Raw genomic sequence first — 15,706 nt, 5'->3', positions numbered from 1 at the left:
GTATATATAAAAAAAAACTTACAATTTAACTGTGCTCTTTGGGCTTTATTTCAATTTTGTGTTGCTTTTTTGAGTAAATGAAGGATACATCAGTTTTGTCCTTAAAATTGTTCAGAACTAAAGGTCCTTTTCTTTGGAAAACCTAGTCTGTGAAATGCAAATTCTGAGTATGGTTTGACTGGACACTATTACCCCACAATGCAATGCGTCTGAAACAATTTTGGAAATGGAAGATAACCATGCAAGTGCAACAGAATCAGGAGAGCTTGCTTAAGCAGTTCCAGGGTTCTTGCAGGTTTCAATACTTTATTTATTTCCTTTTTTTTAACATATGGCCAGGTTGGTCTGGATAGTTTTTTTCCTTAACTGCTTTTTGTATTTACTCAGGATATCTGATAATAAAATGAGTTTAAAAATCTGGAAAATCTGGAACATCTAAGGGGGGGCCAATACCTTTTTCACAACACTTCGTGTGTAGTACACAAATACAACACAGCCATTTTCTCCAGTGTCTATTTCTTTATTGACTATTTCACCCTAAGCCAACCTTTTTTTTTCTTAAAAATTTCAAGTATTTGTCGTGAACACAAAAGTCTGAAAAAAAAACAACCTCATATTCATTTAAATGAAATCACATGAAATAAATAAAACAAAACAAAAAACAACAAATAATCAACAACCATCTTTTAAAACAAGTTTTCAATATTACCACAGCCATAATAGTCATTAACACAAAATATCAAGTATTCTGTTTCATCATAAAATGTCTAAAAGTTCTCTATGACCTCTTGACTAATGCAAATCTCACCATTAATCGAAATTTCTTCACTCTGTTGTCAGCAGTCGGGGCGAGGAAGCCGGACCCAACGTTTCTCTTCATGTCACTACATTGCTAGATCTTCTACCAACACAACAGCAAAGTGGCTAAAAACAACATAACCATAAAAATGTAAAGAAAAAAAAATTAAAGAAAAATATCATTTTAAACTAAAAATTGGTCACAATACACTGACAACTGCAGGAGAAAACGCAATAATTTCCTATATAATCAAATTAAATAACATCACAAAGTTTTGAAAAATCATTTCATCAACTCCTGAAGTACTGCATCTGGAAATCCCGAAGCAAACGCGCGCGCGCAACACGCGGATCCGTCCAAGGGACATTCCTGAAGAACAGTCCGGTAGTGCGGTCGTGTGCGCGCCGCCACCTAGTGGTGGCCAACATGCACTACAGTCTCAAGCCTTTAGGGGCTCGACGAGCCACGCGAGTCTTTCACTAACAGCACCAGGAATCGACCGCAGCGCGCGGGCCGGTCCGGACCGGATGAGGGTCCTTGTGTGATTTACAGTCTGTAGTCTGTGATATGAAACCTGAGCTCAAGACTATTTATACTTACAACTGACGTGAAAACATTATATGAACAGCAGCAGCAGCAATTTTCCTTTCATAAGCGATCTGAGACAAGACCAGGATCCGCCACTATACCCCCCCCCCACACCCCTCACAGACAGAGAGAGAGAGAAACACCTTAGAGAGGAAAGAGAGAGAGAGAAAAAGACAGTGTGTAAGAGAACACCTCACAGAGATGAAAGGGAGAAAGAGAAACTGACAGATTTGAAAGAGAGGGAGCGAGAGAAAGTGTGAGCAATAGCATGACAGAGAGGAGAGAGCGAGTTGAGAGAGAAAGAGAGAGAGAGAGCGCAATAAAAGACATGGAGAGGAGATAAAGAGAGAAGGAGAGAAAGAGTGTGCAAAAGCAATAGCATGCCTTATAGAGAGGAAAGAAAAAAGTGTGAGAGACTGACAGGTTTGAGAGAGAGGGAGAAAGCAATAGCACACCTTAGAGAGAAAAGAAAGAGTCTAAAAGTAATAGCACGCCTTTAGAATAAGTAAGAAAAGGAGAGAGAAAGGGAGCGTGTAAGAGCAGCATCACACCTTATAGAGGAAAGAGAAATAGCATGACTTAGAGAGGAAAAGAAAGTGTGAGAGGAGCAATAGCATGACTTGCTAGAGTTGAGAGTTGCGAGAGAGAGAGAGAGAGATTTAGGGGTAGTGGTTTAGTGGTGTGGCTCTGTAAATTTAAAGATATTAGCACAGACCCCCTGTACAGTACATGGTTAGTAGTTGGATTTAGCCTAAACACACTCACAGCCAGTGCACAGTGGATCTATTGAGGTAATGAGAATGTGAACAGCACAACACTGCACGTCTCCTAGACTCTCCAGTCCTGAACAATGTAAACACGTATACGCACTCGCACAGGCAAGACTGTGCCTTTCCTCCTATTTGGACAAAAGAAATAATAGCCTGACAACATAATCTGGCAAATGCAAAACACAATTAACAAGAACATTAAATAGAAAAGAAAAATGCACAAAAGTTCTTTGAAAATACACTGCAGTCAGTTTAACTATGCAGTTCCTTATGCATCCCCATTAAAAGCTAAGATGTGATTTTTTAGGATGTGCAGACATTGATAATCTGAATTACAGTACTCCAACAGCATCCTAAACCCTAAACTATAGAGTTACAAAATCGACAAAATCAGGCAGGAGAAAAAAAACGGCGGCATCGCAATTATAAAAGCGACTACTCTACAGCATAAAAGAAAAAAAAAAGAGACAGAAAATAAAATCCTTTTTAAAAGTTTTTTGTGCTATGTGGAAACTAAGCATGGTTAAAAAAAAGATTAGACTACTAAAGTGGTTAGACTAAAGAACCTAAAAGGAAGAGCTTAAGTGAAAAGGGATGTCAAGATCATCATGAACCTACATACTCAAGAAATGTTAAGAACTTCTTCTACGCGCAACACGCTAACACATTGAGACTTTCACAGAGAATGAAGGAACAGTGAGACGTTTGAGAATGGCAGTTAAAGCCCACAAAATACTAAACCATTCCACCCCTAGATATTGGGATTGCACAACATTGAGGGACTTCAAGAACACACATGTAGTGTGGCATCATCATCAGAACTTGACTTCACTCCATGAAGATTTTTTTTTTTGTCATAACAAAACCCAGTTTTTCATAATCTTCGATTTTAGTCAGTATAAAAATGTTCTCAGCAGCATATTTCAGTCATCACTTGGATTTTTTTTTGTCTTTAGAACTGGGTATGGTGGTGGTGATCTTGTTGGTAGGATGTTCTTCCTGTGTCAGTCTCAGCAGGTCATTGCAAGTCTAGTATTTTAGATTCATTTCATCCATCCAGAACCAAAAGCAACTTGTCAGTTATCTCAAGCACATGCTCCTATAGTGAACTACGCCTTTCATTCAACCAGATTCTTCATTTTCATCTCTCTTCTTTACGGGATACTTTCGAGGAATGCCAAGCAGTGGACCTGAGATAGGAAGAGAGAGAGAGGGAGAGAGTGAATAAATGAACGTGCTAAAAATGTGCACAGCAAAGCAAGAGCATTTAAATTAAACATATCTGCAGTAGGATGGGAAAGTGCCACCTGCTGTTTTTTTCTTTAATGTGTAAATTAAATCAATATGCCATGTCTTCCCCATATTAACTTCCAAGTGAAAGTATTACTGTACAGTTCATTTGTAATTTTAACTTCAACTTTTACCTTTATTGTTTATTTATTTATTTATTTATAAACATCTGAGTACTAAATTTCCTTATCTGATCTCTCTCTCTTTAATGGTTATGGTCTTTCTAGTCATCCTCACCTGATGAAGGTTTTGAAGGCTGCACTCTGGGGGTTAATGCACAAGGGCACACGTTTGCCCTGCTGGTGCTCTGTGATGAAACGATGAATGAGCTCTGAGAGAGAGAGAGAGAGAGAGAGAGAGAGAGAGAGAGAGAGAGAGAGAGAGAGAGAGAGAGAGAGAGAGAGAGAGAGAGAGAGAGAGAGAGAGAGAGAGAGAGAGAGAGAGAGAGAGAGAGAGAGAGAGAGAGAGAGAGAAAAACAGGAAAATATTAACAACAAATACACAAAACATTAATATGACTCTTAAAGTAAAGTGCACAGAAAACTGTGCTTTGTTGCTCCAGAAGAGATTTAAAGATTGCAGATTTCAATAAGCACACTTGCCTTTGTTTGCCATGAAAGCATAAAAAATAAATACATTTAAAAAATCATATGGGATATTTTATCCTTTTAAATCAACAGATCAACTATGCCATGGTTATTTTTTATTTATCATATGAAAACGAATTACTCTACTTAAAATTACCCCCTTAAATATATCCAACACAGAACAAAATGCTTAAACTAAGGCCCCTTCTATCTGTAGAGTATCCAACACGTGACCAGTATCTGCACTTTAGCCACATGCATTTACACTTGGTAGTCAAATGCGTTTCTGGTTAGTAAAGACTGAAATCCAATGCTGTGTGGAGCGGAATATTCAAATTCGTATTTTGCATGGAAACTGCTGCGTTTTTGGTTGTACTGGGAGGGGCTTTGTTTGCCAAATGAGTCTCGGCGAGACAGCTGTGTTTACACTGCTAAAACATGTGGCTCAAATGTATCTCAGACCTCCTCCTAAAGTGGTTTGTTAGGAGTGATCGGATTAGAATGAGCAAGTTTTAAATAACAGTGTGCACTCTAAACTTTTTACATGGCTTGGCCTTGTAAAACATAACTGACATAATTCTGACACTGATTAACATAAAGACCATGTTTAAATAGGTCTGTATACAGAAACCCAACTTTGATTGATTGAGTGCTTCCAGTGATTTTACATTATGCAGTGGTAGAAATTATGAGCCTGTGATTAATTACATGCCAACACTATGAAGTGCATAACTGCACACCAATAAAATATTTATAAAAATGTCTGATGTGCTGCAGGCCAAGGCCAGATATCACAATGCACAGTGATGTGGGGAGACAGAGCGCCATCTACCCACCCAGAGAGAACAAGGGCAATTGTGCTCTCTCAGGGCTCCGGCAGCTGACAGCAAGTTACATGGGTTTCGAATCAGCGTTCTCTCTATTATAGTGGCAGTACTTACCTCACTGGACCACTCGGAGCTCCCTTCTTTTGTTTTTATTGTTTGAAATTAAATTAAATACTGTTACTCTCTTTCCTTTGATACACTGGATTGCAGGAATCTGTATGTGTACATAACTGTAAAACCGTAAACTGATTGTTTGCATACATTTGGGGCACGTGGTCAGGCTAAGTAAAATGTGACAAGCTGCAAGAAAAAAGCAAAAAACAGAGACAGGCAAGACAAGCAGTCACTCACCTTTGCCCTGCCAGACAGAGAGCATGCTCTCCTCATAGCTGTGGCTGAACGGCCGCTCGGCAGGTGGCTCAAAGTCTCGGGTGTAAACCCTCCCGCTGGGAACAGAGTAACAGCACTGACACATGCAGGTGTGATAGCGCAAACGACCCTCATCCAAGTACGGGTGTGAAAGAGCATCACTGCCCGAGATCCGCTTAGCCTGCAGGCACAAACACACAACACACATTATATTACGTATTAATATGAAGCCATTATGATGCACGTTATGACACATTTTAAGATAAGTAGACAAATGACTGGTTAGAGTTCGAGCATGTGATTATTGTTATAGCTTGTCCTTCACTTTCTGACATCATACAAATGCTATTTTGTTAGCCTACAGTGGAATGTTTACTGTGACCCCATTTAAAGAAAAAAATATATAGAGAGAGCTATGGGAAAAAAATAGAGACCACTTAAAAATTATGAATTTCTTTTGAAAACCTCTGGAATATAATCAAGAGGAAGATGGTGATCACATACCATCAAACCAAACTGAACTACTTGAATTTTTGCACCAGGAGTAAAGGCATAAAGTTGTCCAAAAGCAGTGTGTAAGACTGGTGGAGGAGAACATGATGCCAAGATGCATGAAAACTGTGATTAAAAACCAGGGTTATAAATATTAACATGTTTTCTTTGAGGTCTAAAATCTCCGCATCTTTTTTGGTATCTCAGCCATTTCTCATTTTCTGCAAATAAATGCTCTAAATGGCTATTTGTTCGTAGTTCACAGAATAAAACAATGTTCACTTTACTCAAACATATACATACAAATATCAAAATCAGAGAAACTGATTCAGAAACTTAAGTGGTCTCTTTCTTTTTTTCCCCAGAGCTGTTTACTGCATTGTAGATTGGAATCAATTCTATTATTCAGGCTGATTGCTTAGGAGGTCCATTTCCCTCAAGATCCTATGACTCAAATTCAGAGGGAGCCATTGGCACAGAAATATTTGGTGATAATGAGGGATGTGTGTATAAGTGTGTGCGCGCATGTATACTCACCGGATCAAAGACTAACATGCGGCACAGAAGATGAACGGCCTCGTGAGTAGCTGCGTCTGACAGCATATACAGAACAGAGAGGGAAGGCTGCAAGAGAAAGAGACAGACAGACAGAGGAGGGAAGGGGGGGAGACAAGGAAACATTAAATGAAGTTAGCAAACTAGTAATTGTAAATGTAGTAAATATATAAATATCTTTATTCATGCTCTTTAAATAGTGTATTTGCATTATTATTCTCCTTTCTTATTACATCATTGGCATAACAAACAAGCCTACACACAAGTAGTTCAGTATAAATGTTCAGCAAAACATGGAATTCCTGAAATCTCAAAAATCACCAATTAAGAATAATGACCATTGCTCAGAGCAAAAACATTGAGGAATTCTGAGCACTCACTCGCAGGGCTGCACAGGCATATATTTAACATGCCATTAGAAGAAAACATGCAGAGTTAAAGCACTGGCAGCTCTTGTCAGCAGAGCTTCAGCCAGTATTTTCTTATTAGAACTGTGCAATACATCAAGGACATTTGTGTGGGATGTAGTCTCCGAATCAGCCCACCGCCATTCCCCAGTCCCATTTCCACACGTAGGGACGCCAGCTACAAACAGCAAGCAAACAGTGTGCTGCAGCCATAGAAATGGGTGAGCTGGCTATTTTTCTGCTGAACAGCTAATGACTGAGCTTCAGTAAGGTTTCTACCACTAGTGTAGTAGAGACAGGCATGGCAGACAACTCAGTGTTTGGAAACTGTACTCTTGTAGCCATTTCACACGCTTGCATTCATTACTAATTGTTTCTTTAAGATTGATTGTTGCATGCTGAATTTCTTTAAACTCAGGGAAACTAATATAGCTGTCTACAATTAATACATTTATAAGAAGGAGTGTCTACAAACATTTGGACATGTACTGTATGAAGGGAGAGCATTTTTTCCATATTACTCACCTCAAGCTTGAAGGCAGAAATAAAAATTCTAAATTTTAAAAGGATATATATGTATTGCAATTCTTAGATTTTTTTTAAGGTTTGATCATCTTAAAATCTTAAAACCACTCTTTTTTTCTTTTTACCATCTTAGTTATTATGAGCATGGCATATTTATATTGCCTAGTTTTGGAATGACATCAGCAGAAAAGTATTAATATAATCCATTCTGTTCATTAATCAAGCCTGAAAGAGCACACACTGCTTTACTCCTAATGGCAAAGAAGAGCAGTTAAGAGAGTAGTTTGATCACAATGGCCTACTTTTAGAAGCTCATCCTAAGTGAAGTGCTCCAATTGAAACATCCCATTTTAAAGTTTAATAGTTCTGAAAAAAATACATTTTGGTTTGGTAAAAATTATACTGTATTATAGAGCTGGGCGATATGGTCAAAAAAAGATTTTTTTTTCTTTTCTTTTTTTTTTTTTTTAAGCCGATTTTTGATTTAAATAGATTTTTTCCCCTACTAAAAAGCAAATTAAGATGATAAAGAAAAAACACATCGTCCTTAACTGTAAATTCGAATTAATCGATAAAATCGATTAATCGCCCAGCTCTTTTATATTATCTAAAATATATTGCCAAAGCTCTCTGCACCTTTTAAGTTCATATGGCTAGTGCCAGAACAGAATAACGACAATTTACTGCTAAGGTTGTAGCTCTGCCCAAATGGCCTAAAATATTTATTTGCTCTGAAACCCTCAATAAAGATTAAAGGCAAGTGCATTAAAAGAGCAAATGGTTACGGAGGTATATGGCTCTTCGTGGCCTAGGGAACAGTAAACAGATCATAAATCCATTTTGCAAAGTACATTACAGGAAGGAGGACACTTTACCGGTTTGTGAGGTCCTCTTAGGATGTGTGCCCGAGCCCCCTCACACGCAGATGCCATGGCAGACAGGGGTGGAGTGCCCAATAGATCAGTTATCAGATCCAGCTAGAAAGACAGACAGACAGCATTTTTTATAATTACACTTTATAATTTAGTATGCAGGACCCCGTATCTGAGTAAAATTCCCCTTTTTTGTGGCCTCTCACATTTTACTCAAATCACGTACAAATTTAATTTTCTTTGCCCCTCAAAGGGCTTCCCTTTATAGATATGTAAGATGAATGTAGAGCACTTAATAAAATAGACTTTGTGCATAACCTCTACTTTGTTGATCTGTGTTGAATTAGTCGACAAAAAATTAACATTCAAGGACAAGTGAAGAATATTGGTGCACAGAGACCCAAAATTGTATTAGGAGGGGGCAAAGTGAACTTAAAAGAGGTTAAATTATAATTTCTAAAATAATTAGGGCAATGCAAATGAGCATCTGAGAAAAAGAAAAATCACATTCACGGTTACAACTCACATACCAAAATGGCCTAATTTTGCTAAACCACTTTTACAACACTGAACACTACTGAAAGATGTCTCAAATAGGCCTAGCATGATAATTATTTTATTTAACAATATATGGGCACAACCAAATATGATATAAATTTATCATTTTAGCTGACTTCAATACCAACAATTAAGAATGAACCCAATCCGAACAGGTGATCAGAAATCAGGGCTGTTCACGTAATTTTAAAAGTTTTGGAATCACAAGTTCAACATAGACTTATACGCATGTACGCATTGAGAATGCCCATGCTGTGCTTACGTCATGAGTTGAGTGTGTTTGTTTCCCCCTCGTGCATTACCTGCTGGATAGGGCTCTGAGCCTGGAAGAGGATGCGGCGACCCAACAACTCCGCAAAGATACAGCCGACTGACCAGATATCTATCGCTGGGCCGTAGTGTCTGGAGCCCATCAGAACCTCAGGGGCCCTGTAGTACTGGGTCACCACTTCCTGGGTCATGTGACGCGTGGGGTCGGGCTCTTCTACTCGGGCCAAGCCGAAATCACAAATCTAAACAAACAAAAAAAAAGAAGCAGAAGCAGAGATTGTTGCAATCAGTACTTGTACTTGGCGGACAGCTTTTATTTAATAAGGCACAGAGCACTAATGAGCTGCTACATACCTTCAGCAGACAGTTGCTGTTGACCAGCAGATTCCCTGGTTTGATGTCTCTGTGAAGAATACCAGCAGAATGCAGGTACTTCAAGCCTGAAAAAGAGAGAGAGGAAGATAAAATTACATTAAACTTGAGTTTGCCTTGGAGGATTTAGATCATAAAACATGCAACATATAACCCCAAAAATATCTATATTGTCAGTATATTAAGGGTGCAACAATACAAGGAGAGGAATGTGACCTGCTTGTTTATGCTGTAAAGGGTTTGTGAGCAGGTCATTTACAGGAACAGCAATGTTATTTCATTCTGTATTATATTTATTGTTGATGTAAAAGTTGAGTTTGCACAGGGTTTAAATCAGTCAGTGGTGCACCTGTGTTTTCCACCACCAAGACATTAACATGCCAGAAATTTACCAGAACACACCTGATTTCCAGACCACTACGGCCATTAGCGTAGATATATAATTATACGCCACTTTACTATTTAAGCAACACAGGTGCAAGGGATAAAAACAAGCAGTTGCACGACGTAAGATAGCAATGAGCACCAATCAAAATGTCTCGGTGCTTCATATTACCAAAATGTTTAAAAAAATGTGGTGCCTGTTTTCTATACTTATATTATAATGCTCTATATTAAATCATTACATACATACAGTATTATTTTTTTGCTCAACAGCTAATGTCTCTCATGAATGGTTATTCCAAACTTCTGAACTGCAAAACTTCTACACACTTCACTTTTATACCCCCTTCTTTGTGTTTGCAGACAAACAGGTTCAGCATGTAAAGTCATACAAACTCACCCCACCACAGGCATAATTCTCACTCACCCCTGAGTATCTGGTAGAGGAACACTTTGATGTGGTCGGTGGTGAGAGGCTGAGGAGACACAATCACTTTGTGCAGATCGCTCTGCATCAGCTCTGTGATCACATATCTTTAGAACAACTACAGTTAAGGCATGAATCACCACACCTGTAAAAATGACAGTAAAAGCAAATCTACTGAACGTCTGACTATTTAAATGCATTTAGCCAAAGGAAGCAACAGGAAACTACTCTTTCTTGTTTCTTTTGGCTAAATGTACTTAAATAGTCAGGTCCAGCACTGATGTTGGTGATTAGTTATGAAAAAAATAAATGTAACTCTAATTCATCCCAAAGGAAATTAAAGTTTTAGACGAATGTGGAGAACATGGAGCTACACTGGCCCACAGTCCAACTTTAGCTGACATTTGACTTTGGGCACAGTGACCTTAGGCTTTCATTCTATAGACATGCATTTCAATAAAGGTTAAACAAACAATGCTTGTGTCAGCAATGAGACATTTTAACGTTGGCAAATTTACTAATTAAAAATGTGTCTGGATACTTTAGGACACATAGAGCCTGTGTTTTTGGTAATAGGATCAGATTTGGATTTCACAATCAATCAAACCAAGCTGAACTGTTAGAATTTTTGCACCAGGAGTGGCATAAAGTTATCCAAAAGCAGTGTGTAAGACTGGTGGAGGACAACATGCCAAGATGCATGAAAACCGTGATTAAAAACCCAGGTTATACCTACAAATATTAATTTCTGAACACATAAAATGTTATGAATATGAACTTGTTTTATTTGCATTATTTAAGGTCTGAAAGCTCTGCATCTTTTTTTTTATTTCAACCATTTTCTGCAAATAATACTGTAAATGACAATATTTTGTCTTAATTGCTGTAGTATAATTATTACCATTGCTTATTTATTACTTCTAAACCCTGCTATATCTTCGTTGCAATGTGTTTTAAATATGAGCATTCGCTTACTGGTACATGAAAGCAGTAAAGTTTGTTCCCATGTTATTTAAATAACCCACCACATTTTCTGAAAGGACGTTAACGACCGAAATAACTATTTACTGATCTATAGCATTGTAGAGCCTGATGTAGGACAAACACATTCATGACAAGTGTAAACAGAATCTGGTCAAAGTATATTTCAGATACTATCCACACATAAGGCAAAGTCAGGTGTAAGCAGAACCATAGTGCATAATTAAGTTAAAAGCTAAGCCTTTCAGCTTTATTGATGCCAAGGATACATTTCTTCAAAGCAGTCAATTTGTGGAGGCTGCAGGATATCCAAAGCAGATAACACCTGCAAACACAAACAGACAAGATAAAACTTCCATCAACATTAAACCAAACATGCATTTTGGTGACTCATATTTAAAAAAAATGCAAAAGCTAACAAAATAACCTTTACAACTGACCCATTTTACAAAAACCTTTTCATATACAAATTACAATTAGCTATATTGGAAACCACTTCCAATGTTGGAATATTCGTGAGTGAATGACTTTTGATCTCAAGGGCTGCCTCAGATATGTCCTTGTAGGACATGTGAAGGTTATAATGACTAAGGTGTAGGAAACTGTAGGCTGTGTTCAATTCAGGGTAGCCAAACACTGGAGCTGAACGTGTGAAGGGTGTTATGACTCAAATGTGGGAATTTGTAGGCTGTGTAGCATGAAAGAGACAGAATTGTCTTTGCTGGATGTACGACGGGTGTTATGACTCAGGTGTGGGAAACTAAAACTCACATTGTCGTGTTTGAAGAAGCAAAGCATCCTCAGCTCCCTGAAGACACGTTTACAGGAGACCAAATTCTGGAAGACATTGGGCATCTTCTTGAGGGCCACCTTCCGCCCATCCCGAGGGTCTGTCACTGACCTGGAGTAAACATGCACATTGTAGTTAGTTGGTTACCAGAACGAGGCACATGACATTAGGGCTGCAGCGATTAGTAGACATAATGTCAACTCCAAATTTCTTGTTAATTTGTTACTGTAATTCACTATTCAAAATTCTAGGAACAGAAACCCAATGAGGGATGGTTAAGGGTTGCTCACTCTCTCAATTCGCAATCAGCTTGGTTACCAAAAGTGACAGACAACAGTTATATTTTTTCTTGCTAAATATCAAAACATTTAACATCTAAGTGTCTTCTGGGCATTTAAATTCTTTGTTCAGTTGTTTCTATTGTTTTTAAAGTGATTGAGAAAGCCTGGTAGGTTAGAGGAGCTGTACTCACTGGATAACCTAATTGACTAATCAAAAAATAAATCGCCAGGTTGGACGACTACCAAAATAACCATTAGTTGCAGTCCTAACTTACAAAGACAACAGATTGCATTTATTTTCATTTAATATCAGAACATTTACATTTAAGTGTCTTCAGGGCATTTAAATTCCTCATTCAGCTATTTCTGTCTTTGAAACGATGGAGAAAGCAAGCTATGTAGGTTAGAGGAGCCGTACCCCTTGGCAGTAGATCAGTCTAACCTAATCAACTAATCGAAAAAAATAATCATAAATTTTCTGAACTACCAAAATAGCCATTAGTTACTGCTGAAACTCAATGTCTTCTGGACATTTAAGTTACCCGTTTAGCTGTTTCTATTGTTTTGAAGTGATGGAGAAAGAAAGCTATTTAGGTTAGAGAAGCTGTATCCACTGGAAGCAGATTAGTTTTAACTAAGCGACTAATCGGGCAAGAAATAATCGTCGGTTTATTCGACAGCCAAAAGTAACTATTACTCGCAGCCCACTATTAACGCACAGTAACAACAATTTAGTTAACTATAAGCTACATTTTTCTCCACATCATTTACGATAACTGCACTCACCATACTACACCGAAAGCTCCGTAACCGATAGGTCTGTCGGGCTCCATTTCAGCCGGACTGGGAACTTCGCTGGCCGGGTTGCTGTGAGGCTGCGGGACCGCGGCGCCTCCGCCTGTGCTTCCGCCGAGAGATGCCGGGTGCCGGGGAGCGCCTGCGGGCTGCTCGGGGCCGGATGGGTTCTGGGTCGCGCTTAGGCCACTTGAGGTAGAGCCAGTCGTGGTGTTGACACAGAAATACTTGCTGTGGCCTAGCTCCGCTCCGGGGAACAGGTTAACGTTTCCACACACGTTTGGCCGAGCCGACCCATGGAATGCCATTCTATTAGAGCAAGCCCACTGTTGACTTGGTTTGGCGACGAGCAGATATGCTTACTAATCCCATTTAGAAGCAGAAGTGCGAGGTTATAACAAACAGATGAAAAATAATCGCAAAAGAAGGCTTTAAATTAAAAAAAATAACAATTTAAGTGGCCAAAACATTAGCGCTAACTAACTTGCTAGCTACTTGCTATCTTGGACACAGACAACTCGATTAGGTTAACTTGGCTAGCTAGCACTAGCTAGGTTAGCTAAGATAGACAGGCTTAAAGTAGGGAGATAGCTAGCCTAGCTGATTAATAATTATTATTAGACAACGTAACCTAACCAGTTAGTTAGCTAGTTCGTTAGTTAATATAGCCTAAACAATTTATGCTAAATTTATACTAAAAATAACATAAAAGCAACACTAGCTAAGCTATTAGCTAAGCTGGCTAGTTTTTTAGGTCAGACCCAGAACAGCCCTATTTAGTATTGGTAGCTAGCCAAGTTAAGCTATGCAGCTAGTTAGCTAGCTAAGCACCCAGTAAAATTGAGAATTTAAGCTTAATTATCACTAAACTACGACTTATTTGAAAAAAAAATAACATGTGTAGCTTAGCTAACCTATATATTTTTGGTTAAGAAAGAAAGACAAATTATATTATTATTATTATAGCTAGCTATAAAGCTTGAGACTGAATTCAGTTCGTTCATCAGTTTGTCTTTGTTTGCTAACCTAGCTAACGTTAGCTAAGCTAGCTAGCTAATCGAGAGGTATTGGTAGGTACTACTTAGCTAGCTAACTAGCGAACCCTAGCTTTCTAGCTAGTAATCAGCTAGCTAACCTCAAATACTGCAGGCGAGCAGGCAGTCGCGGCTGTACGCGGTTGGTTATCTGACTGTCCGTCTATATAGCTATCTCTCTATCCATATAGCTAGCTAGTTAGTTATTTAACCTACATCTAGCAGCAGAAGCCTCTTCGACCTGCTTTGCAGCTTCAGCAGGACCGCAAAAACATCCCCGATATTGAGCTGAAACCGCGCCGGGAGGAGGTCTGGAGGTCGGTAGCTCTCTAGCTGCTGCTGCGGCGGCTATCACCAGCTGTTACCCGGGTTAGCCGGCTAGTTAAACAACTGCCACGACCCAAATATGCTGGATGTGTGCGCAAATACTCCGCTTTCCAGACAATACGGCAAGTCCCAGTTCTTCGGAAGATCTGCGTGGACCCCAAAAGTCCCGACGTGAGCAGCTCCCAACAGAAAGAAAGGCCACAGATGTTTGCAAAGTTGGCTAGGTTAGCTAACTAGCTTAAGCAAATTCGCTTCCAAAAGCGAACCCAGGCTGGTATCGACAGCACTGCAGTAGTCCGGGTTTAATCGACAGAAAGAAGCGCTACAGCTGCATGTCGATCAGTATTAGTGCGCTCCATCGCTGTGGCAGTATCTCCCCTCACTTCTTCCAGCCTCTCGTCCTCTCTCTCTCTCTTTCTGAAATCAGCTGTTTGAAACAGTGGCAGAAGGAGGAGTTGGGGGATGGATACGAAGGGAAAAAAGCAGAAAATGGGGGAGGGTAGGACCACCGGCGTAAACAAGGCAGGAGGCGACGTTTAACCATTCACTGCCCATTCCCATCATTACCAGGTCTGTCGATTAAAAAAAAATGCTGTGGCATTGCTGTGATTAATCACGACTAATCGAATATTTCCATGGTAACGTTAAGATTTTGAATATTAAGATTATGGATATTTAAAAAGTATAATAAATGTTTTTATATGTAAACAGGGTATTCATTGCTTTCTTCTCAACTTATACTTCACAAAGGACAATCACTGTTAAGTTTAAAAGATAACAATGAAACATATTAAGCATATTCAAATATATATATAAAAAAAACACTGATTATCTGACATCGATATTTATATTTTACATTTAAATATCTAATATTAAAAATCTCAATCTTAACAAGGGGAAATGTGATTTATCATGATTAATCACAACAAAGTGTGCAATTAATAATATATATTTCTTTTCTAATCGACGGCCCTAGTAATGATAGGATAGGCATTGCATTTGCAGCAATGTGATTTTTTTGTTTTGTTTTGTTTTTTCGGAAATTCAACTGGTCTTTAGACATAGTTTACAAAGGACAATCTGTGTTAAGTACCAGTTAAATTTCAATGCAAAATGAGAAAAGATTAAGCAGTTTACCAGTTGATTAAACAAATTGCAAACATTGCTGATTCATCACAATTAATAACATTTTCCTTTGTTAACACTGAGATATTTAATAATGAATAAGTGTAAAAGTGTTAAATAAAAGTGTCAATGTAAGCTAATAACAGTGGGGGTTTATATTTAAATTTGTTTGTTTTTTATTTGTAATCTTTTTAACTTTAAACACAGATTGTGCTTTGTAAACCAGTTATGTTTTACCAGTTCAAAAATCACATCAATGCAAAATATGAGAAATGAAGAAG

General features: G+C 38.5%; 1 protein-coding gene across 1 annotated transcript; it reads right to left on the bottom strand.

Moving 5' to 3' along the window:
- Positions 1–669: 669 nt before the first annotated feature.
- nlk1 (nemo-like kinase, type 1) lies at positions 670–14,897 on the bottom strand. The gene is made up of 11 exons (XM_007234686.4): positions 12,931–14,897; positions 11,845–11,974; positions 11,343–11,398; positions 10,093–10,199; positions 9,264–9,349; positions 8,942–9,151; positions 8,085–8,186; positions 6,260–6,346; positions 5,213–5,411; positions 3,685–3,778; positions 670–3,347 (listed from the first exon to the last, which is right to left on the bottom strand). Exons 1-11 carry the CDS (start codon positions 13,245–13,247, stop codon positions 3,299–3,301), a joined length of 1,437 nt encoding a protein of 478 aa, XP_007234748.1. The 5' UTR covers positions 13,248–14,897; the 3' UTR covers positions 670–3,298.
- Positions 14,898–15,706: the final 809 nt, after the last annotated feature.

The sequence above is a fragment of the Astyanax mexicanus genome, chromosome 19, assembly GCF_023375975.1.
Source record: "Astyanax mexicanus isolate ESR-SI-001 chromosome 19, AstMex3_surface, whole genome shotgun sequence".
NCBI classification, from domain to species: Eukaryota; Metazoa; Chordata; class Actinopteri; order Characiformes; family Acestrorhamphidae; genus Astyanax; species Astyanax mexicanus.
The sequence above is the reverse complement of the archived record's forward strand: the minus strand, read 5'-3'. Positions and strand labels throughout refer to the sequence as shown.

Excerpts from the sequence above, each read along its gene's own strand:
- nlk1 (XM_007234686.4), bottom strand. The coding sequence starts at position 13,247 with ATGGCATTCCATGGGTCGGCTCGGCCAAACGTGTGTGGAAACGTTAAC. Across the intron at positions 11,399-11,844 it reads GCTTCTTCAAACACGACAAT|GTGTTATCTGCTTTGGATAT; the intron begins GTGAGTTTTAGT and ends TTGTGTTTGCAG. Across the intron at positions 3,348-3,684 it reads GCCTTCAAAACCTTCATCAG|GTCCACTGCTTGGCATTCCT; the intron begins GTGAGGATGACT and ends TTCCTATCTCAG.